Genomic DNA, 24,934 nt, shown 5'->3' with positions numbered 1-24,934 from the left:
CCGGGTTGATTCGTGATAGCATTTGTTTGGAAGGTTCAAACTCAAATACTGCAGTTGCTTCATATGGAACATTTACTGTAGGCGAAAATATTACCACTAAAGCTGACATCTTACACACTTTTGTTGTAATACATCTCACAGCACTGTCAGTACAAAACAAGCGGGTCCGTGCATGCATATGTGTGTGTGTCATGTTCTACACTGAAACCAGCCACTGTTGTGATACGAGGTGAAACTTCAGCGGCCCAGCCCCGACTACACAATGAAGACATCCTTAGAGATGGCCTGTGTTTACTGCTGGGTTGTCAGGGAGTCCTCCACAGTCAGCTAATAAGGAAGGGGATTATTTGCTTTGGCTGTGGAAGAAGGTTCTAATCAGATCACCGTGACGTGAACACACTATTTGTCCTCCTCGCCACCCAACTCTCCGCAGAGAGTTGCCGTAGTTTCCGTTCACCTTTCACCTCCTCACCTCGCGGCTTCCTACAAACAAACATGTCAGGCTGTGAGAAGGTTTTACATTGAAAGAAAACATGAATGACAATTTGTTTTTAATTTCTTAAACAGCATACAAAACACATATTTTACCACATGAACACATCCCCTCCCCTCCGAACACCCCCCAATCGCCATCGTATTCAATAAAAAATGAAGACAAGATTACATAACAAACATAATTAAAACTGCAAGCAACGATGGACAGGCCCTCGTGCCTCTGCGCGTGTCGGGGTTACTGGCGGACGGCGCTCCTTGCAACCGTGCATTTGCGCGGCACTCAGACACTGCAAATCGTCACCAATGAAAAGGGAACTCCCTGCTGAGTTCAACAATACCTCACACAAGACTCTACGTCATACAGTTCATTAGCTGTGAAAAGGGGCGTGGCTACATTATAGGGGGGCGGTTCAAACCATCACCAATTAAAAAGGAACTCTCTTCTGAGTTCAATGATACCTCACACAAGACTCTACCTTAGATGGGTCAGCACTTATGAAAGAGGGCGTGGCTTAAACATAGAGGGCGGGCCAAACCATCACCAATGAAGAAAGAAGTCTCTGCTGAGTTCAATGATACCTCACACAAGGGTCTACCTTAAACGGTTCAAATGTTATGAATGGGGGCGTGACTTAAGTATAGGGGGCGGGTCAAACCATCACCAATCAAGAAGGAACTCTCTGCTGAGTTCAATGATACCTCACATAAGACTCTACCTTAAACGGTTCAAATGTCATGAAAGGGGGCGTGGCCTGAGTAAGTGGGTGTGGTTAAATTATAGGGGGCGGCTCAGTATCACATTCACATACACATACACATGTCGACCACACATTATAAGTTTCATGTAAATCGGATGATGTTTGTCATATAAGGCGCATTTCCTGTTGCCAGCGTGGGGCGCTATGACCAAAAGTAAACCTTGGCCTGTAGATGTCCTCAGGCCTGGACCTTTGTCAATCGTGAGAAATTTCGGGCAGATACGACAACGCACACTCAAGTTACAACAACTTCTTTGTTCATCGCTAAACACTCAAAATGGCCGCCATGCCACGCCCACACCGTTTGACGAAAAGTTTTTCTTTTAATAACTTTTCATCTTTAAGGTGTTGAGATGGCACAGACCAAATTTGAAGTCCATCGGATGAAATCTCTAGGAGGAGTTTGTTAAAGTATAGCACGTATAGTTTTGGGCCTACTTCCTGTTGCTACTAGGGGGCGCTATGACGTTGAGTCAATTTTGTGCGGTAAATGTCCTCAGAGTTAGAGTCTTATGAATCATGAAAAGTTTTGAGTCAGTTGGACAATGTACACTCAAGTTACACCCACTTCCTGTTTCGGTGGCGAAACACTCAAAATGGCCGCCCCGCCACAGCCACGCCCTATGACGAAAAGTTTTTCTTTTAACAACTTTTCATCTTTAACGTCTTAAGATGACACAGACCAAATTTGAAGTTGATCGGATGAAATCTCTAGGAGGAGTTCGTTAAAGTACGACGTGGAAATGGCCAAAATCGCACTAATTTCGAACTTTGAAATCAAAATGGCAGACTTCCTGTTGGGTTTAGGGTATGGCGCCAATGACGTTTTTTGTACGACTTGACATGCTACATATGTGTACCAAGTTTCGTGAGTCCAGGTTAAACGTACTGCAGGGGCTCAATTTTTTAACATTGTAGGGGGCGCTAGCGAGCCATTTTTGTGCGCCTATTCCCGAAACCCTTAAAATACGTAAATTTTCACCAGACTTGATGCGCCCGCCAATTTTGGTGAGTTTTTGAATATGTTGAGCCCCTCAAAAAGCCAATTCATTTGCAGAAAAGAATTCCTTCAGTTCCAATAGGGCCTTTGCACTGTCGGCGCTCGGGCCCTAATTATTCAATACAATACAATAAAATAACAAAATAATCCGCTGTAAACCAAATAAACATATGTATATATGACAAAAGAATAAGCACTTTGTATACGTCTCTCCACAATACCTGGCTTCTTAGGAACCCTCCAGAAAGCTCAGGTACTTTCCCCATGTTCTAGTGTGACATCCAATCTGGCAAAAGGCAGCCCTTTTTAATGTGTTTGCTGTACATCAATCACAATAAAATGTCTTCCCACACATTCAAACCTTTAACAAATGTCTCACACACTAAATCCTTGCCAGGCATCATGTGTAATTGTTTTCTCTCTTATTTGCTCTTCCATTGTCTTCCCTGCTACCCAGCATGTGAAAAAAGAGGGCAAGATGAAGTAGATCGCTCAGGTTAGGGGGGGGATTGTCACGTCTAATTGCCACATCGTCTTCCTTATCTGATCTGGCAAAGGCTTTTTTTGTAATGAAACACCGGTAGAGACGAGCAAGGTGAAGATTACACAGCGTGAGCCATTCATGGCACAATCCATCCCTTCATTGCTCTGGGTTTTCCACACTCTCCGTCCAGGAAGTAGCCTATAGTGGGGCGTGTGAAGGCTGGATGTGGGCTGGAGGAGTGCTGAGGTAACCACTCTGATAAGTGATGCATCTCTGCGCCGCATTGTGCATTGTGCTTTGACATGACAACCCCATTGTGGGGGCGCTCTGTACAGTAAAGACGCAACAAAGGCTGATTATTTTCTCAGAGCGAAAGGTCAGGTTCCAGCCTGTTGATACTGTACTATCAAATGATTATTAATGATAAATACATTATTTCTTGGACCACAAAAAGTGCCAAGTACCCTAATTCAGCAGTTGCATGACTTATATTATATTTATCCGCATATCTTAGTAATATATCACTTCAAACTTGTTTTTAAATGCATTTCATTACATACATTCATGGCTTGACATTAACTTTTTTGCTCACCAGCCACTGGGGCGAGTAGTTTTCCAAAGCTTAGCCATGAACCATTTTCACTAACGTTGACTGTGGTGTGATACATTTTGGCAGTTTTAGGCCTTTATTATGACAGGACAGCTTAGACATGAAAGGGGAGAGAGAAGGGAATGACATGCAGCAAAGGGCCGCAGGTCGGAGTCGAACATGGTGACGCTACGTCGAGGACTGAGCCTCTGTATATGGCCGCGCGCTCTACCAGGTGAGCTACCAAGGTGCCACAACCGTTTTTTGGGGGTTTTTTTTATGTAAATGACAACACAAAGCATTACTCTACATAAGATGTAGGCTCTAAAACTACAGTGGTGAAGTATTCAGCTGTGATAAGGTTTTGTGCAAAGCGCCTTTTATACCAAAACGTGCAACCGATTAAGACCCAGACATTTAAAGAGTAGCTTCTTATTGCATAAGTGGTGCAGGGGTGCAGAACAGAGGTTCCCAACCTTTTAGGTCTGAAGTACCCCTTCAGCCTTGTCGGATGAACTCACTTACCCTGTCTTCAATTCCTAATGTCTGTTCCAATTGTAAAACTCTTCTATAAATTATATAAAAATTAGATTTTCTCATACAATTGAACTGTCAATGTAAACGTCAGCTTTGGTTAGCAATCTGTCTCATACTCGCAGACTATGCTACTTGGAGCGGCGCTGAATGTTTCAACCATTTACTCATTAACGGTACTTTTAGTCAACTATTTTAACCATTTTTAGCTAATCATGTAAACTGCTAAGTCATTACTTTTGGCTACCTGGTCAAACTTATGCGCTCGCTTGCTAACTAGTTTTCTCTTATATCACTGCAACACATAATGTTTAGGTGTTACAGAAAATGTAATCAAATCTTAATTTCTATTTTTTCAAATTAGTTGAGCTGCTCCACAATCTTTCCACGAACCCCCTGGCAACTGCAGAAGTTCCCCTGGTTGGGACTCACTGGTGTAGAAGATGAATTGAAAGTGGTTCGGAGCGAGCGCTCATGTTTATGCAGGTGTTTAGGGGTGCGTACATACTTACCACATGAGGAGGCAGTACGCCGTAAGAAGTAAGGGTACTCACCAGGTAGGGTACGTACCATTAGGGCTCAGTCCTAAGCGCAGCGGGTAGGGTTCGAGCAAGCGCCTAGCACACATTTCTGGGCCCTGTAGAGATGCATTCTCTATGGGCCCCTCCCTGCATCCACAGCTATTCATGCTAGCATCTTTTTGGGCCCTCCTCATATGAGGGCCCCGGATACTTAGTCTCCTTTGCCCGCCTAGTCCAACACCCCAGGGTTTGAGTCCGGCCCTGGGCCCTTTGCAGCATGTCTTCCCCTCTCATCTTTCCTCTCTGTTTCTGTCTAAATAAAAGCATAAAATGCCTAAACAATTATCTTTAAATAAAGAAGTAAGGGTACTCATGTGGACAAAAATCTGATTTCCTGCCCTGTTTTTATCTAGTCCTTTTGTGACCAGGCTAAATCAGTGTCCTGCATGCCTTCTGTGCCCACTGTTTCAGCTTTTTAAAGACAAACCCTGTGAGACATTATTTTGGTGTGAATTATATTGCTTCCTTTCAGTGCCCTGCCATGGTTTCACAAGGTATTGCAGTATCCATTTAGTTCACATAATCATTTTTTGACAGCTTCTGTACATTTTTATTTCTACTTTAAACCAGTGACAGTGACCTTTTGTCCTGCTACATTTTCCAGCAAGAGAAGACAAAACTTTCTTTATTTCTGAACCTGAGTTTGACCTGAATCTCCAAAGTACTTTCCCCAAAAAGTACGTAAGGGGGTTTAGCAATGACTTCAGTTGTCTGATATCCAAATGTCCTCTAGATACGTGGGTCTGGAGCTGGTGCATTTTTTGCGTTCCAGTTCAGATTAAAGAAGGAATTAGTGGTTGAATTTAATGGAAAGTAACAGCAATGGTTTGAATTAGGGTTTGGACTGAATGATGGGTATCACTCACGGCGATTAAGCCAAGGTTTGTTTACAGACACAACAAAGCTACATGTAAGACAAGCGATGGAGTCCTCCCACTTTCATTCTGCTGTCCTTTTAATGACATATAAAAGTGTGTAATAAAGGAGTACGGTGCGTGATTTAGCAGGATCTATCGGCAGGAATGGAATGCTAGATAGACAAACTATGTTTTCATGAGTGTATAATCACCTTAAACTGAGAATCATTGTCCTTCTGTAGCTTTGAATGAGCTATTCGTATCTACATAGACCGAATCACCGTGATGTCACGCTAACACAGAAATCCCATCCGGGTAGGCCGCTGATTTGAATTGCGGAGATATGTGAAATCAGCTAAACTTATTTACTACTGTTCTGTCATAACTGTAACGATTACAGATATAAAGTTAAAAACGCCTATCTGACCTTTCTGCTGTGCTTATTTTCTGACTGTGTTGCATTGCTAGCGTCTTTGATAAACCAGCTCTAGCGTTAGAAACATCTCACCACCGGTCACCTGTCACCCCTCACCTTCCAGTGGACCTCATGGGACCTTAATTCGACAAAAATATATATGGGGAGAGATACATTGTTTTTTTGATCTTGTTTGAATTGAGCCATAAATTACATATATGATGTCTGTCCGTTTAAAAGATGATTTTGCATTTAAAGAAAGTCACAGTTTGTTGTAGTACCACTTAGTTTTGTATGAAACCGCTCAGTGAACTACATCTCTCGTCTCACACAAAATACATCACCTTGCTTGATGCTCGGCTTGCTAGCTAGCTAGCTTAGCTCTGTTCCACAACACATGTAACGTTATCCTACCTGATTTTTTCCAGAAGCTTTTTATCAGACTAGAAGCGAAAGAACGAGCGAGATCCGTTGCTCGTGTCAGTCATTTTACATCCCGGTACGAAACACGCAGACACCGTAGCTTCAGCGAGACGTCACTTATGCGACTTTGGAGTAATCATTTATTACGTATTTTCACAGTCTTATACTTCAACAGTTGAACGACAAACAGAGACTTTCTTCACTTTCGCAAAGTTATCTTTTAAAGTGCTCATATTATGCTTTTTGCCTTTTTCCCCTTTCCTTTATTGTGTTATATATATATTTTTTGTGCACGTTATAGGTTTACAAAGTGAAAAAGCCCAAAGTCCACCCCAAAGGGACTTACCATCTCCAACAGAAAACACTGTTCACAAACTGCTCCAAACAGCTCTATTGTAGTCCAGCCTTTACTTCAGAGACAAACGTGGTCACTTTGTAACACACGTTATAATGCTCGCCTAGCTGCTAGCATGGCACTCCCTCATACTCTGCTTCTGACTGGCTAGTAGTCCTTACCTAGGTACTGTCAGGGCACGCCCTCATACTCTGCTTCTGACTGGCTAGTAGTCCTTACCTAGGTACTGTCAGGGCACGCCCTCATACTCTGCTTCTGACTGGCTAGTAGTCCTTACCTAGGTACTGTCAGGGCACGCCCTCATACTCTGCTTCTGACTGGCTAGTAGTCCTTACCTAGTTACTGCGCATGTGAGACTCCCAACAAAGATGGAACAGAAGGGCGATGTCTCACTCTGCAGTTAAAACAGAGCCCTGAACACAGGGTGAAAAGAGGAGCTGCAGCAATGTGCAGTACGACAAAAATATGATGTTTTTTGAAAATTAAACCATGTAAACCTATTCTGATATAACCTCTAAATACAATTATGAACCTGAAAATGAGCATAATATGAGCACTTTAAAACATCATATGTTTAATTCATGGCTCAATTCAAAACAGGATAAAAAAATACTTTGTCTTTCCCCGTATATATATTTGTCGATTTAAGGTCCCATGGTGGTCAACCGGAAGGGGAAGGACTTCGCCTCTTCCACGGAGCCCGCCATGTTGCACAGCCATGTTTCTACAGTAGCCCAGAACAGACAAACCAAACACCAGCCCTAAAGGGGGTCTTTCAAGTTTTTACGTTGCCTGAAGGCCACCGTAGGTTCTCTACACTCTTGGAAACGGAGGGGTTAGTGGAGGGAGAATTCAGTTGTTTGCAATCTGCAACCTCACCGCTAGATGGAACTAAATCCTACACACTGCTTCTTTAATCAGAGTTGATTTTCTCCACTCATAAAAAAGCACAGTCAAAATACATAACTAGGCTACTTTATATATAACACATTAACAATCTGGAGAAGACTACATGTATGTAGCTTTCCTATCCAATAAAGGCAGAAATGCCCCAAAAAAAAAAAAGTAATCCGAGTTGATTTACTGCCTTTCTTATGCGATGTACAATTTAATTCATTTTATTGATAGTATCAAATCATCAACAGGAGTTATCTATCTGTACAGTAGTTGACACTCTGCTGTGTATCCTGATGTGTGACGACAGCTCACATCAACTGTGGGGCTTTATTTCTTTGCTCATCTTGGGCAGCAGAGCGTCTTTTGTTTGGTCCCTCACGGTCTTAAGGAAGGTCATGATGCCGGAGCCGCCAGTGCCCCTCTCCTCTAACGCTACGGGTGCTCTGCTGATCATCTCCACCTCTAACTCCTGCCTCTGGTGTCGAAGTTGTCGTGCACGGGCAGCAGGTACAGTGATGAAGCGGCTGACGACGCTGATGTGGTAGCTGCGCAGGGCCAACAGTTTTGTGACGCAGTGCTGAAAGGCCCGGTGCAGCCGCTCGCTGGCCTGCTGCTGGACAAAACTCTTCAGGGAGGGCTGCGACGAGATGTCCTGGATCAGCTGCCTGTGGGCAGGCGGCATGTAGTTCCTCATGCGGGTTAGAAAGGCACCTAAAGGGGAAGTATCATCACAATGAGTCCTTCTCTTTCAAACCCTCATGTACCCTCTTTCAATTCCTTGCATTTATCTCTACTACTTTATCTCTACTTTCATGGTTTTGTATTTCTGCTGCTAGTATCTGCTCATTCAAGCACCTGGTAGGCAAGGCAATGCAGCTTTATTTGTATAGCACATTTCAGCAACAAGGCAATTGAAAGCTCTTTACATAAAACATTAAAGAGCAGTTAAAAACAGGTAAAAATAGAATAAGACAGATATGAGATACAAGAATAAAAGTTACAGTGCAGTACTTAAGTACAGATATCTTGGTATTTCAATAGATGAATCTCTTTGTTTTACCCTTCATATTCAGCAGCTACAGCGAAAAGATTAAAACTTAAACTAGGGTTTTATTTCAGAATCAAATCCTGCCTTTCATTCTAGAAAGAGGCTGGTTGCTGCCACTTCTATGTGTATATTTGATTATGGTGATGTTTTATACATGCATGCTTTGTCTCAAAGTTTACATGCATTGGACACTGTATACCATGGATCTCTGAGGTTCATCACTGGTTTTAAAGCCCTCTCTCACCATTGTGAACTGTATGAACGTGTTGGATGGCCTTCTCTATCAACACGGAGACTTCAACATTGGCATATCTTCACATACAAGGCTATTTTAGGTCTACTTCCATCCTACCTTCTGACCTATATCAGTGTAAATAGTATCGGGACTTACAATCTTCGTTCCCAGGATCTGGGAACAGGGTCTGTGCCAAAGGTTAGTACTGAGCTGGGTAAAAAGACTTACGTTTGCTGCTCCCTCTACATAGAACAAGTTACAGAAATCCATGAAACTTAATGAGCTGCTCTCATTGGTCGCTTTTAAGAGGATGTTGATTGACTTGGAGGCATCCACATCTGGCTGCAGATGTTTTGCCTGATGTGTTTAGGATTGTGGTTGACTTTGAGGGATTTGCTGTTTCAGTTGTTTAATGTTTTTAGTGTTTTTGTGTATTTTGTGCTTGTATATATGTGTGGTTGTACTACTGCCTGTCTTGGCCAGGACACTTTTGAAAAAGTGAGTCTCTTCCTGGTTAAATAAAGGAAAATAAAAATAAATAATAAGTATAAGAAATGAACAATTATGAAAAAAAAAGGCATTCTCATGAACGGGTTTGTTAAGTTTAGCGGCCTATACAACCCATTCTCGACGCTTGGTCAGTGGCTATCAGCGCCAGATACCAACGCAAAAATCTGAGGCCTATAAACGTACATTTTATAAGAAAGTAAAACCATATGTAGCCTTATATTGGATAAAATACAACACAACATGGACAAAGATCATGATTATAAAAAAAGCTGCTCTAAAGTAGGCCTAACATTTTACCTGCAATGCAGCACAAAGCTAATTCTTCCAATTAAGCGAGACGGTGAGGTGTTCTCATGTGTGTGTGGGACGACCATAGATCATAGACTATAATCAAGAAAAGAGAGCGAGCAGCAAACAAGCACAACGCGATTAAGACGTCAACTCTGTTACCCAGTTTTTCCTGAAAACACTTTACTCAAAATAGCAAGGCTTGCTATGTGTTTTAACGCATTAAAAACGGGTAGAGGCCACCTACCCTTAAGATTAGAAAAAAAAGACAGTGGTTTTAAAACCCTCCCGTGACACAAACACGCATTTCCTAGGTGAAAGTCTTTTGTTTTAGGACGTGTGCATCCCCCCCCCCCGACCTCCTCCCTACGGGGTTCAGAGCGTTCTTATATAGCAGCAGTCAATGTGGTGCATACAGTAATAAATATGTGGAATAACCTACATATGAATTACTGTGCATTGCTTTTTGATGTACGAATGCTTCATGAGAACAGCTTGAACAGTTGCATAGCTTCCACTCCCAGTTTTCCTTTGATTGACTGCTTTTAGTGAGTAGAAGACCTTTACCTACAACACAAATGCTACATACATGTTATTATATCATTATGTAATATGTGTCGCAGTACAATGCATTACTTCAGTTTTCATTTGTTCTTATTTTGGAGGAAGTAGTTCCACCCTGTGCTTTGTTTCATGTCTGCTTATGTTGTGGCTCTGTATTAAAGAGAGGACTGACGGACATGTAGACATTTAGCGTCACCTGGTGGAGAAGACTGAACATTGTAAGACAACATTAAAAGTGCATTTAACTATGTGAACTGGTTGATATCATTTTTGGAAAGCCGACACGCTGTGTTCGCTGAGACAAGAAACACAACGGGCTACAAATCTGTGAAAGTGTTGTCATAGAATGATGCTTGTTGTCGAGGCGTTTGTTTCTACAGAAACTTTCTACATTATCATTTAAAACATCTGTAAAAATGTTTTAAAGATCAATAGACTAACATGATTCTTGTTTTTTTATGATTCCTTTTCTTCACTCTTTAGTTTCTCTACTCATTTGACTCAGTTTCTTTCTTCTGTCCTTTTTCATAGATGTTTTTTTCATGTTGTGTTTTGTTGAATAATTGTAGGGAATCCAATATGCCGAACCCCCTGGGGTCCTTTTTTATTTAATGTCTTTACAGTAATGTCTCGTAAATGTTTGTTTTAAAGGTCCCATGGCGTTAAAATGTCACTTTATTTTTAACATTAATATGAGCTCCCCCAGCCTGCTTATGGTCGCCCAGTGGCTAGAAATGGTGATAGGTGTAAACCGAGCCCTGGGTATCCTGCTGTCTTTGAGAAAATGAAAGCTCAAATGGGCCGATCTGGACTCTTCCCTTTATGACGTCATAAGGAGCAAGGTTACCTCCCCTTTCTCTTCTTTGCCCGCCCAGAGAATTTGGCCCGCCCATGAGAAAGAGAGACATCATGGCTCACAAAAAAGCAAAGTGGCAGTTGGTCAAGGCCACACCCCCACCCTCCACCTTGCCCCCCCTCTCTCCTCCTAAATAGCAATTAAAGCTACAGACACAGAAATGGCACATCCTAAGGAAAGCTCATTGTGGGACTGGCTCTAGTGGCTGGAATTCTGGACCAAAGCTGAATTTCAGGAAAGAGACTTCAGATACAGTATTAGGGGACCACTAAGGTCTATATAAAAGAGACTTCAGATACAGTATTAGGGGACCACTAAGGTCTATATAAAAGAGACTTCAGATACAGTATTAGGGGGACCACTAAGGCCTATATAAAAGAGACTTCAGATACAGTATTAGGGGACCACTAAGGCCTATATAAAAGATACTTCAGATACAGTATTAGGGGACCACTAAGGCCTATATAAAAGAGACTTCAGATACAGTATTAGGGGACCACTAAGGCCTATATAAAAGAGACTTCAGATACAGTATTAGGGGACCACTAAGGCCTATATAAAAGAGACTTCAGATACAGTATTAGGGGACCACTAAGGTCTATATAAAAGCATCCAAAAAGCAGCATGTCATAGGACCTTTAAATAAATCGAAAACCACAAATAAAATCAGTGCAGCTTTGGCATAAATGTGTTCTAAAATTTGCAAGTATAAAGGTCAACTGTAATTTGATCCTCTTGGTCCAACTGTTGTAATTAATCAAAGGACAAACATCCATCTTACCACTTTCTGCTTCGTGTTTGACTCCCAGAAGTTCATCAAAGCAGTGCAGCAGGCTGCTCTGTGCAGCACTCCCGCCTGAAAACTCCATCGGCTCAGCCCGCACCCCTTTATAAACCAGACCCTTTGGCATACAGGGGTTGTCTTTCCACCTACAGGGTGCATGTGTACATGGACACAGACACAAACACACACCTATATTTCAAAAAACATGTTTCACTTCACAAATAAATAACGTATCAGTCAAATGCAAACACAGAGAGATTTCTGTACCCAGACAGGTAGATCCTCATGATGCCATAGAAGACCGAAGGCTCCACGTACACTTAGATTAGAAAAATCACATTAACAATTTTTTTTTGTCAGATTCAGAATAGCTTATTGTCATTCAAGCATGTTAAAACATGAAGGAACGAAATTAGTTACTCAGGTCCAGCAGCGTAGACAATAAAAAACAGAGTTCCCTCTAAATGAAAAAAACTAAAACCAACCCAACCTTAACCCGGGGGGGGGGGGGGTGTACAGCAGCTATGGGCACTATTTTTCAAGCCATTTGATAATACAATGCCTAAAACTGTACATCATTTGGTCACAACATGATAGTTGCAGAGGGAAAATAATCATCCTGTAGAGGCGACATCCTGTTTTATATCTAATTGTTCTCCAACTGTCTTCATCGTTCTGAAACCAGAACACAACAAATGTTGAGGATGACTCATTTTCACTCCTGCCACCTAAAGAGAGGCAAAACGCTGTCTGATGTTACTATTTTTAGGTTATATAACGTAAGTAGGGTAGGAATTTGGTGTAAACAGCATTACTGATCTTGAAACCAATTTTTAGTAGAGTTCACAGAATGAATGGCGATATATTTGCTCAGTAACAGAACTTTTGCTCCGTTGATTTGCTGTTCCAGTCAGAGAGACTGAGGGGGAAATGACACAAAGTTGAAATTCTTTTAAAAACCTAAAAGATTTGGGGCTTTCAAAAAAACATTGGGGGCTGGAGCCCCAGAAGACACCCCCTCGCTCAGCCCCTCCCGAGCAGTATGTTAAAAAGAATAGTGCACCAATAGCTGCATGCAAAGATCTAGGGAAATAGTAATAATTTTAAGTTAAGTTAGAGTGATTACCCTGCATCAGTTTGAGTGCATCTGTCATGTCCTGTAGAGACTGGCAGACGGTGTCCAGGGCTGTGGCCACAGCCTCGGTGTCTCCACACCTGACACCGTTGATCACAACGGGAATGTTCTGCAACACAGCTAGTTATTCTTGCGATATCACGAGATCCAGTAGAATTGTGGGATCACAAATCTTGAAAACGTTCTGGGTTGTCAAACCATCATGCACAACAGGTTAAGTTATAATAACTTTGTCTGAAATTACCTCGTTTAAAGGGGACTTTAATAGTTTTCAGACGACAACTCAAACATAATTAATCCCTGTTTTTTTTAAATAAGAAGTACACATTGCATGAATTGATTCTTTTTTTAGATAAATATTGTATACCCTCAGAGCAGGGACTGCTGCCAGCTCCACCAGCAGAGTAACCATAAAGAAACCTCGCACACTGTCTCCACCCGGGAGGCTAAACATCAGCTCCAGGTTCCTGCAAGACAAACGTAAAACAATTACCCTTGCATACATAACAATGTTATAGTACTTGAATATAGTAATTCAAGTGAAAATGTACTTACTCCATGTCGAAAGGCCTGGCACAGGAGACATAAAGATGGACATGAAAATGAGAGAGAACAGATTTAGACTTTAGGTTAGGGTAGTCTGGATCAATGGAAGTACATTTCCAGGATAAAGCCAGAGGATGTCCGCTCTCTGTGTGTTGCCGTTCTCAAAATCCCTTTGCTTTGGGAAACAACAACAAACTTCAAGCTAGCGAGCTACACACTGAAAATGTCATGTTTTGAAGAAAATTTGGATCGTGCAACAAGTCAGACCTGCTTGGTTCTTTCAGGGAATGATTGTAAAGATTTACAGAATATGTTTATGACATCTCCTCTCTAACTGGGACGTTTTGGGACCGATTGGTGGGATTGCTGTGGACGAAGTACACACAGAGATACACTGGTAAGAGCCAATGAGATTTAACCATGTATCAGCTAATTTAAATAGCTCACGTTACTGTATTGTGTCAACAGTTAACTTCATTTAATATTGTGTTTGGCGTTTTCTTTCGAGGGGTGCAAATGTTCCACCAAAACAAGTTCCTTCCCGAGACTATTTAGCAGAGCCACCGTCGCTGCGTCCAGAGTTAACGCCGCCCAAGACGATTGTGATTGGGTTAAAGAAATGCAAATAACCCAGAGTGTTTTTTTTCTCCTTTCCTAGAATGCATCTGTGGTGTAGCCAGACCTTACTCCACAACGCTATGGAGATAGGTCTGGAAATGCAAAACTAGGGTTAGGGTTACCTTACCCCTCTGGATCCTTCTTCTTCCAGTTAGCAAGTACTGCATCTGCATGGGTGAGAATTGGGGGAAGTCCTAAGCGCTGTGACACCTCCCAGTATGGGACTGCCAGGTTATGTGGCAGCATCTTAGAGGAAGATCATTAAAGATGGAAAGGCATTCATATAAATTGTAGATTGTCAAGCAATTGGGAGCAGTATGACAAACAGAAAAACTGAAACAGAGACACCTCGACTGTGTTGTTCTCTCCCTCCTGCCAGGCGTAACCCATGGTCATCACGCTGAGGGCCAGGTGGGCCAGCCGTAACTCCCGGTGTTTCTGCAGAAACTGGCTGCTCAGCAGCGGCATCTGGACACATGGAGGAGCCGCAGTGAACACATGGCTCCATAAACATAGTGAGCTGTCCTTTTCATTTCATTGTCCTCACTTACTTCATTAATATGGAAGCGCAACTCGTGAGAGTCCACAAGCTCTGGGACTCGTAGGGCAATATCCATCCATGGTTGGTAGTAAGGTGGAAGCTCTTCCTTTGAAAGGCAAGGCGGAGCATCATAAGAACATGTGGAATGGAAATGAGTCTAAAAAGTGAAGCCAAGTGCCTTAAATCTGCATTCTATCTATCAGGGGGCTGGGGCCACTGGCTCCAAAAAGAAGAAGTCTGTTTCTATAGAAGTCAATGAGAAAATGAGTATACTTCTTACTTCATTTATTACCTCAGTAAACATTTTCATAATGAGTTTATGGTCTCAATTGCTAGTTTCAAGTCATATTTAATACAGAATGATGTTTATTTTGTAAACTATTGTCAAGATTATTTTTTGTTCATTTTAGGCCTTTATTCAACAGGACAGCTGAAGACATGAAAGGGGAGAGAGAGGGGGAATGACATGCAGCAAAGGGCTGCAGGTCGGAGTGGAACCCTGGCTCGCTGCGTGGAGGAGTTAACCTCTATATATGGGCGCCTGCTCTACCAACTGAGCTAACCGGGCGCCCGGTCCTGATTATTTTAAAATAGACGATAAAGCAGGGGATGCTTTAGGACCTGTCAATCAGGACAGAGGCTTAGCGATGCTAACCACGCTAACTCTGTGGACATTAAAATAGACCTGAACTTGTTTTTGGCTGTTGTCCGTGTTTTCATCTTAAACTGAAACAAAAAAAATAATTGGAACATTTTGCTCACCTAAAAACATCTTCTGCAAAACAAGCTAGCTAGCTACCGCTAGAATTAGCTTGTGACTTTAGGGAACATTTTTCTGTGTACTGCCGTAGATGCAGATAAACGGCACCAGTACCCGGACGTCTGTGTTTACCGGTCGGTAAATCTCCGCTGGATGACTCGCTTCAGAAGGGTTGAAAATCCCCAACTTTCCCTCTTTAGCGTTTAGCACCATTGCAACCACAAACAACACTGGCTTGGCGGTGTCTTCCTCCCCAGCTCCACCCTCTCGTCAAAAATCGACACATCCGGTTGCAAAAAACCAAGATGGCGACGGCCATATTGCCAAAGTTGAGGCTTCAAAACGGCAGTCCACAGACCAATGGGTGATGTCATTGCTGCTACGTCCACTATTTTTACAGTCTATGATGTGAACGTGCAAATGATGGAATGATCTAAGACATTTTAATTTCCAGTTCATTGTTTTATGTTGATACACACACAGTGACCTTAGACAAAATATAATTCTGTAAACACATGTGGCTGTCAGAATAAAGTTCATTACACAAAGCAAACAGGAACAATGCCAAACAGCTTCCCTCAGTCAGTTCGTCTCAATCAATACCACCAGTCACGAGTTCACAGTTTTATAACTGAGCACCGTTTTCATTTGATGTGAATTACATTTAAGTTCAGTTAAATGGCAATCAAAGGTGTTATTATGATTGCTAAAATGTGAAAAACTGTAAAAAGGTAGAGAAGGAAACTAATCCTTTGGGCTTTTCCACCTACCAGAGGATCCGGGAGGATGAAGCCAAGCTCCTCGGAGACATGGTACGAGTCCAGAGAGAAAAGAGGTTTGGAGTCGGAGTCAGGAGCAGCCATAGAGAAAAATACAACAACCCACTGACAGCAATGATCCTCCGACTATCTGAAACAAACTGTCTGGACTCTGGCACAGAGGTCGCTTTAAAGGTGCTGTCAATAATGGTTATTGGTTAAACAATGTTTTCCCCTCACTTCTGCTGTTACACAATTCTAACTTCAGTTTGGCTAATCAGTACCTACTGTATGCATCACGTTGTGCATCATTTAGTAGAAGTCCACTGTTATCTTTTTTACACTTTCACGAGCATTTACACTGTATTAAGAAAAGAGTTTGCTTTGCATTATATCACATTACACCTGCATTTGATCAAGGGGGGGGGGGGGGGGGGCTTCTGGGGCTCTAGTCCCGAATGTTTTCTCAAAAGCCCAGAATATTTTAGGGTTTTAAAATAACTGTGTCATTTCCCCTCAGTCTCTTTGACTAGACCGGCAAATCAATGGAGCAAAAGGGGGAAAATCGCTGTTCATTCTGTGAACTCTGCTAAAAATAGGTTTTCAAGATCAGTAATGCTGTTTACACTAAATTCCTGCCCTACCTACATAATATAACTTTAGATGGCAGGAGTTAAAATGAGTCATCCTCAACATTTGTTGTGTTCTGGTTTCACAATGATGAAGATACAACACAGGATGTCGCCTCTACGGGATCATTCTTTTCCTCGGCAACTATCATGTTTTCCCATATCATGTTGAGATTGTTAGGCAAAAATTTGTTAGGAAAACTTGCGCCATAACTGGAGCATCTTAGCATCTACTTAGCTGCCGTGAGAGCACCAGATCATTCATGACTGGAACCAGTTTGAGTTCCGACATAGCTTCCACTCATAGCTTTTTTCTGTTTTCCTATTAAAGGTGCTGTAGGTAAGATTGTGAAGATCCAGGACTTAGCCAAAAAATGTGAACATCGACAACTTCTCAGTCCCTCCCCCCTTTCTGTTAAAGTCCAAAACGGTCTCCTAAGCCCCTCCCCCCACAAGGGAGAATGAATGCGTGTGCATGAGAAGTGATTGACACGCAGTTAGACACGCCCCCCCACCCCCGGCCCTGATTGGTGCATCTGAACAGGGAGCGGTGGATTTTTGCAAATCTCACTACAGGCTGTAGGTGGTGCCAGAGGAGATGGATTTTTTATTTAAATGACCTGCTTCATGTAGTTCTACTGGAACATAGGGTCAGTTTCAGAAAATATGACAGAAAGTTACTTTTATAAGGCTTACCTACTGCACCTTTAAATGACTGCCAATGTTGACTTATTGACAAAGCAATTGTGTTGATTCAGAACATATTTGTGATTTCCAGGGGACGATATCAGGAAACCTGTGCTCCTCTACATTCAGAGGGGATGTGAGCCATCTGGAGGTATAGATGTTCATTTCTATTTTGAACCAGTTTTTGCCAAGTGTTGAAACGATCAATTGAATCATGAATTCATTTCCACTGTGCATTTCCTTTCATTTGTGTCATGATTGTGATGTTCTGTTTCCTGTTTTATTTTGAAGTCTGTCTTGTCTCCCTTGTCCTATCTACTTTACTTCCTGTCTTTTGTTTTCCCGCCTGTTTGATTGTTCTGCCCTGATTTGTTTCACCTGTTGTGTCACCTGTTTCTTGTTAGTCCTTGTTAACCTGTGTATTTAGTATCTGTGTTGTCTTTGTCTTGGGTGGGAGCATTACGTTTCTGTTTGCCGTGTGTTCTGTTTGCCGTGTGTTCTGTTTGCCGTGTGTTCTGTTTGCCGTGTGTTCTGTTTGCCGTGTGTTCTGTTTGCCGTGTGTTCTGTTTGCCGTGTGTTCTGTTGCCGTGTGTTCTGTGAGTGTGTTCGTGTCTGGAGTCTATCTTTCGTCACTGAGTTCTGGTTTTTATAGAGATCTTGTTCTGTTTGTTCTGGAATTAGTTTTTGCCTGTTGCTTTCTGGACACTTTTGGTATGTACTTCATTTTTGTTTAATAAATCATCTAAACTGCATTTGGGTCCAAGCCATTCCTGACAGACCGTGACAATTTGAAAAACAAAACGTCGACATCAGAGTAGAAAATCTATTAATATTCCATTCATCTGTAAAACTTTAGTTTAAACTTACAAAATAACCAACAGAGACAAGACACTGAGACGTAATTTAGAGGCAAGCCTAGATCTGCTTTACCGAAAATTAAATGAAGACTGCTTTTATGAATACTGATAGTCCCATAACATTTTTTACAAGTCTAAAGTTTTGGTTACATGTTATTATATCATTATGTAATATGTGTCGCAGTACAATGCATTACTTCAGTTTTCATTTGTTCTTATTTTGGAGGAAGTAGTTCCACCCTGTGCTTTGTTTTCATGTCTGCTTATGTTGTGGCTCTGTATTAAAGAGAGGACTGACGGACATGTAGACGTTTAGCGTCACCTGGTGAAGACTGAACATTGTAAGACAACATTAAAAGTGAATTTAACTATGAACTGGTTGATGTCATTTTTGGAAAGCTGACACGCTGTGTTCGCTGAGACAAATACAACAGGATATAAATGTATGAAAGCTTTTTCACAGAATGATGGGTAACCCTTTCCTTGAAGTTTTCTACATAAGAGTGACCTGACACTAATGAACACATGACAGTCATTAAACATGAACTCTAACCATAACTTGTCATGACAAAACCGAATGACACTTACTAAAAGAAGCATTGTCATAAATGTTTGACTTGTTTTATGACACGTTCATGACAGTGTCACGTCACTCTTATGTAGAACACTTCAAGTAAAGTGTAACCAGATGATGCTTGTTGTCTAGGTGTTTCTCCCAGCCTACAGAAACTTTCTCCTTTATCATTTTAAAAAATCTGTAAAAAAACATTTATTTAAAAAAAGATATATTTGAAGTCAATTATCCAGAGGAAGTCGTATAATGCTGTGATCTTCTTTCGCTATGCTAAACTATGACTTTTTAATGACTTTTTCGACATACTATACTGTGACCAAACATGAGTCTTTTTTTTATGATTCTTTTTCTTTCTTACTTCACACTTTCTTTTCCCTCCTCATTTGATTGTTCCTTTCTGTTGTCCTTTTTCATAGAATAGAATGCTTGTTGTCGAGATGTTTCTTCCACAATAAATTCAGTGCAGCTTCGGTATGAATGTGTGCTCTAAAATTTGCAAGCATAAAGGTCAACTGTAATTTGATCCTCTTGGTCCTGGGACAAAGTTAAGATGTACAAACACTGGATTGCATTGTTAGACTGTGTAATGTGACGTGGTTCAGAGCAACGCGGAGTGACGGAGGTAAACGATAAACCAACTCTGGAGAATTGGATTTGTTGTAGAGTTCGAGCCTTCCCTTAAACCGCGTCATCTGAGGCTGTGAAGACAGAGTAACTGAATCGAAGTGGAAATAAACTCCATTTAACAGAGAAAACCTCCAGCCATCTGTGCACCATGGCTGTCAGTACCTGCGAGTGGTGAGCAGCTTTTTATTTATCACACATTAACCATGGATGCCATTTCTTTTCTTTGCACCCTGAGGTTGAGTCATCACACCCAGATCCGCAAAGATGAATCGTTTAGTATTGTAATGCACACCGGATGCATTTAACTCAGTAATCTGTTCAATAATATTTTCAAACACTTTTGTTTGTTTAACTTTAGCGCACAACTTTATCACAGAAACTGTGATTCGTAGTGATTTAATCAGTCGCAATCACCTTTTTGGTCTCTATTAACCAAAAACAATGAGAATTTAATGATATGCAAGAAATAACATTTAAGGATCAAAAAGAACATGTAAGCGATTTGAATGTAATATATTTGAATGTATAATTAAACGCTGCATTGAAGGCAGAGCGGATGATGTCATCAGGGATATCGCTCACCTTGGAAACTTCGCCAAACTTTGCCATCTTGAAACAGGAAGGCAGCGTTGCAAACCAAGGACATGGGGGTGGAAAGCATTTACCAGATAGGAAGGGTCTAACAAATGGGTGCTGTTGCATCATGGGAAGCATAGGATGGATTATTTCTAAGCTTGACTTGTAGGAATCAGAAGTCCAGATATCTTGGCCTCTACTACCGTTCCTTTAAAAAAAGTAATATGTTATCTTTGTCTGTGGGTAAATTCCCTCAGCTTCATAAAAGTGCAGCACAAAATTAAGTAAAAGAGCTAAAACCAAAAAATGCTCAGCACATTTTCATGTGTTAGACCAATGGTTCTCAACCTTTTCAAGTCGTGACCCCCCCCTCGAACAAGAGACAGCGGCAAACCGGTGTAAACGGCTGTTTCTACGCGCCTCCCCCTGCTGATTTTGAGTGATTTTTGTGAATGCTCTGATGAATACATGTAAACAAGTAAAATGTTACTTTAATGACAGTTTAGTTTTAGCAGCTAGCACCTAGCCTTGTCCAAAGTGCTCCAGGCTCTGTGATTTTTCACGTGTTTGTGACTGTTTTCGTACCAGGGAACAGCTCACCGTTTATGTAAAGCTCAGCTATGATGATGACGCACACATTTTTCTTTTGACAGCCCTTTTAAATGATGCAAAGATAAGTGGTGTGTCAGCCATTTGATCTGAATCGTCTTCAACACAACAGCTCCGCCATAAATTCTGCCTTTACAAAGATGATAATGTTGGTTTTTGATTGACACTGTCAGAGAGGTATTAATAAAAGGTCCTATGTGTATCATTGAGGCTGACGTTTGCAGTGGTGTTGAACAGGACTGCATTATATTGAGAAGTGTTTCTAATTTTTTGTCCAAACCAAGGGTGGAGCCGGAGGGGGGGTGGGAGGTGATAAAGGGTAATTTTGTTTTTTTTCCACCTGGATCCTATTTTCATATGTTTTTGTGTGTTCGTAGTCTATATACCCCGACGTTCCACTTCCGGCATTGCTCTCGTTCTGCCGGAAATGCCGTCGGACGTCACTCGTTTCGGATGATCGTTTTTGGATGTCCGTCACCTTCCTCTTTCTTTGTGTTGTAATTTTAAACTCCGGTTGATTTCCAAGGACTATGGTTAACTGCTCCTCAGATCTCTGCAGGGTAAATCCAGACAGCTAGCTAGACTGTCCAATCTGAGTTTTCTGTTGCATGACTAAATCAACTTTTGAACGTACATGTTCCACCAAAACACGTTCCTTCCTGAGACTATTTTGCAGAGGCACCATGGCTCCGCTTGACGCTTAGCGCCGCCCAAGACGATTGTGATTGTTTTAAAGAAATGCCAATAAACCAGAGCACATTTTTCTCCCATCCTGGAATGCTGAGTGGACTAGCCAGACCTTCCTTCGCAGCATTGTGAAGGAATGCGAGACTTGTATGTGTGACTAATGGGAACAACAATCTTTTGAAATTGGTCCAGTATTGAGCGAGAAAGCTGTAATCGGTGTGACGGAATTTCCAGAAACACTATGTTGTGGTATGATGAGACTAAAGGGAAAGCTTAGACATTGGGGGACGGGGACAAGAATATTTGGCCAGTCTCTAATAACCAAACCTGTTCATGTATGATTATGTTTGTCTCTCTACAGAGTCAGGGAATCTAGGCAGCTGCATGATAAGGTAATGTTTTGTTTCAGGACTGTCTCCTTTTGGAGGTCGGCGGGCCTTCCACACTTTAGCCTACTTCCCAGAGAGAGAGAGGCTGAACTAGGCTTTAGCATCTGTGTTTACGGCGCCTGCAGTATCGTTGTTTACCTTTAAGGTTCAGCTAAACGTAACGCCTGCAGCATGAGTTTATAGGGCGTTCCATTTACCTCAGAACTCAGAAGCCAAAGATGGGAATTCCGTCACACCCGAATTGAATGCATTCCATTTACAAGTTGGATTTTCATGGTTTTCATTAGCTCTATCTAGGTTAGCCATTGTTAGCAATGCCAGTTTATAACATCGCATTACACTTTTTTTGTGCATACAAACAGCGTAGCAACATGTCCACAGATGGAAGTTGGACAGCGCTGCGTGTACGACTGATTTAGTGAGACACAAATAAGACAGAAGTGCTAATAACAGTACGTTTACTACAGCTTTCACAACTGTTGATGCATGGGGCAGCCATGTTGGATTTTGAGCTTGGGGTACTCGGTGGTTGTCCGAGATCCGAACTCGGGAAATCCGAGGTCAGGGGGCGTGTTTCTGACTTTGGAAAATCTGACTTCCAAGTACAAATGGTATGCAGCATTAAATACACATTCAGGAAGACAGAACTTTAGGGAGTTGGGACAAATTGTGGTTAAACTGTACCGCCTGATTAATTGTCTCCTCAAATGAGTGTTCATTAAATACTTCTGTGTAAGTCATCAAGGTCCCTGGAACCTTCTTCACATATGTGAAATGACTTGTGCTTCTCCTGAGTTTTTCCTTAACAACCAGCAGCCGCAAACCAAGCTGTAATGTAAGCCTATAGGGCAAATGTTCACCGTCAGTTTCCATCCACTAACAGTGCTGTTTTTGCCACTGACAGGCTCAGATTATTATTCTACGTGTCTGACAACATTATGGAAAGGATCCCTACAGAGATAGACCTGTAGGGATTTTTTTTATAAAGAGGAACATCCTTTTTGTTTAACCAGAAACGGCTCTGAAATCATGAGCGCTAAACTCATTTAAATAAACAATACTTTTAGCGTGTATAGAGCCAGCATATTGGTGATTGTTGGGGAAAGTGGAAAGACATAAACAAAACAGCTTTTCATAGTTTTATTTTGTGTCTGTCGACTTTCAATGAAGTGGTACAATGAAAAAATTACCGTTTATTTACATGGAGTCTGGTAGGTTTAGCGATAGCAATTTCGCGGATGATTTTATGTTTAAAAAGGATCAGAAAGTTCAACAGCTGTAAGGATCCTTTCCATCCCTACAGCTGTAGGGTTGTCAGACAATTAAATTAATAATCTGAGCCTGTCAGTGGCAAAACAAGCACTTTCGTGGACGTAAATCGAAGCTGCGTAATTGCCCAATCACTTACATTTGTAGCTTTTTTCGCTGACTGCCGACTGCAGCGTTCTTGCTTAATACTGGACCAATTTCAAAGATTGTTGTTCCCATCAGTCACTTAGACACAAAACATGGGACAATAGGGTCCAAGTTGAAAAAAGAAGAAGTTACCCTTTAATATGGACAGAGAGAAGTTCTGCTACGGAGCTAAAACTCTTGTGTGGACGGAGATCATTTTTTATCTCAAAACGCTGTTTAGAAATGTAGTTTGGAAGCATGTAGACTGACACAAAGTTAAATGTTATACACTAGAAGGTTTGGTTTGAGGAAACATTTGGGGCTTGAGCCCCAGAAGCACCGCCCCTGGAGTGCACACACAGCTGGATGAGCCCCATCTGTCCCAATTTTAAATGTAGTAGAGCTTAAGGGTGTTCATCAATTATGCTGAAGTGTGTAGTGCAGAACTGTGCACACGTTATTTAACCCAGCCTGAATGCATGAAGGCTGTATAATATATTATTTATATTTATTTATATATATATATATATATATATATATATATATATATATATATATATATATGAGAGAGAGAGAGAGAGAGAGAGAGAGAGAGAGAGAGAGAGATTGAAGACGTAGATGTGACGTGAGCAACCTGTCTGAAAGTTGGAAGTCTTCTGGTAGCTGTGCCAAGAGAAATCTCAATCATTCCCAATCTTACAGAGACGGAGAGCATAGGTATATGTAAGGAGCTAACATAAGCACGGGCTAATTATTGCTAACTAAAATGCTAGTTAACATTATTAAACTTAAACAGCTAATGTAAGTCCAAACTGCCTGAGAGCTTCTCCTGTACTATATGGTAATTCCTCTACTATGCAACAGTAAGTCGTGTGGTTATGACACAATCGTTAGCCTATTTTTACAAAAACGTCTGCTACGGAGCCATAACGTGAGGAACAAGGTAATGGAGCCTTTTATACGTTGTCGTGTTTCTTTAGAAATAAACAATGGACAAATAGAGTCTTTAAACGCTTCAGATGTAAAGTTATTCACTGTCAAAGTGACGCCAAAATGAATGGCAGTCAATGGGATGCTAACGGCGGGTGATGGCTTGTTAGCAACGAAATGGCTCCATAGGAGCTACGGTTTTTTGGAGGCTGGCTTACCCCCTTGAGTATAACCCAGATTATTTCAACTCAACAAACTTTATTTATATAGTTTTCACAGATGTAAACATAAACATTCTAAATGGCCCGTTGATTTCCTGTTGCAGTGTATGTGAACTGTCAACTGACAGGAAGTTAGCAATGGGTCCAGGCTGTTTCCTAGCAATGGAATTCCATTCAAAAGGTCTATAGCACTTTTCATTTTTTTTTAAGATTATATTTTGGGCTTTTCCGCCTTTAATCGATAGGACAGCTAGGTGAGAGAGAGGGGGAAGACATGAAGGAAATCGTAACAGGTCAAACTTGAACCCTGGACCTCTGCGTCGAGGTACAAGCCTCTCAATATATGTGCGCCTGCTCTACCCACAGAGCCAACCCGGCCATAATAGTAACATATTTTTGACCAAATACCTCGATGTCAATATTGCACATTGTAGGTTTGGCTATTGGTGGTTTCACAAAATATTTACACAATGAGAGTTTTGATAAATAATCTTCAGTAATGTGGATATAATGACTAAGTGGGTAAAGGCAAATAATAGAACACATAATACAAAAGCTGCTAAGTTCAAACGTCACTTTACTGTAATGCAGCCTTTAAAACAAGGAAAAGACAACACTTCTACTTGTCATATTACGATAGGATAGATATCCAAAATCTAAGAGATAGGCTACGGTATCTAACCTCATATATCGACGTGGGTATAATATCGATATATTGCCCA

General features: G+C 41.4%; 1 protein-coding gene across 1 annotated transcript; it reads right to left on the bottom strand.

Annotated features, from left to right (window-relative positions):
* Nucleotides 1-7,663: 7,663 nt before the first annotated feature.
* ido1 (indoleamine 2,3-dioxygenase 1) lies at nucleotides 7,664-16,136 on the bottom strand. Its single transcript, XM_078249844.1, has 10 exons — nucleotides 16,044-16,136; nucleotides 14,524-14,619; nucleotides 14,321-14,440; nucleotides 14,100-14,218; nucleotides 13,364-13,378; nucleotides 13,176-13,275; nucleotides 12,800-12,917; nucleotides 11,941-11,992; nucleotides 11,671-11,819; nucleotides 7,664-8,099 (listed from the first exon to the last, which is right to left on the bottom strand). Exons 1-10 carry the CDS (start codon nucleotides 16,134-16,136, stop codon nucleotides 7,702-7,704), a joined length of 1,260 nt encoding a protein of 419 aa, XP_078105970.1. The 3' UTR covers nucleotides 7,664-7,701.
* Nucleotides 16,137-24,934: the final 8,798 nt, after the last annotated feature.

Source organism: Sander vitreus, chromosome 5 (genome assembly GCF_031162955.1).
Source record: "Sander vitreus isolate 19-12246 chromosome 5, sanVit1, whole genome shotgun sequence".
Taxonomy (NCBI): domain Eukaryota; kingdom Metazoa; phylum Chordata; class Actinopteri; order Perciformes; family Percidae; genus Sander; species Sander vitreus.
This window is presented reverse-complemented; position numbering and strand designations above follow the sequence as displayed.

Coding starts and splice junctions, on each gene's coding strand:
- ido1 (XM_078249844.1), bottom strand. CDS start 16,136: ATGGCTGCTCCTGACTCCGACTCCAAACCTCTTTTCTCTCTGGACTCG. Junction 14,219..14,320: donor GAGAGAACAACACAGTCGAG/GTGTCTCTGTTT, acceptor TCTTCCTCTAAG/ATGCTGCCACATAACCTGGC. Junction 11,993..12,799: donor TGCACTCAAACTGATGCAGG/GTAATCACTCTA, acceptor TTCTAATCTAAG/TGTACGTGGAGCCTTCGGTC.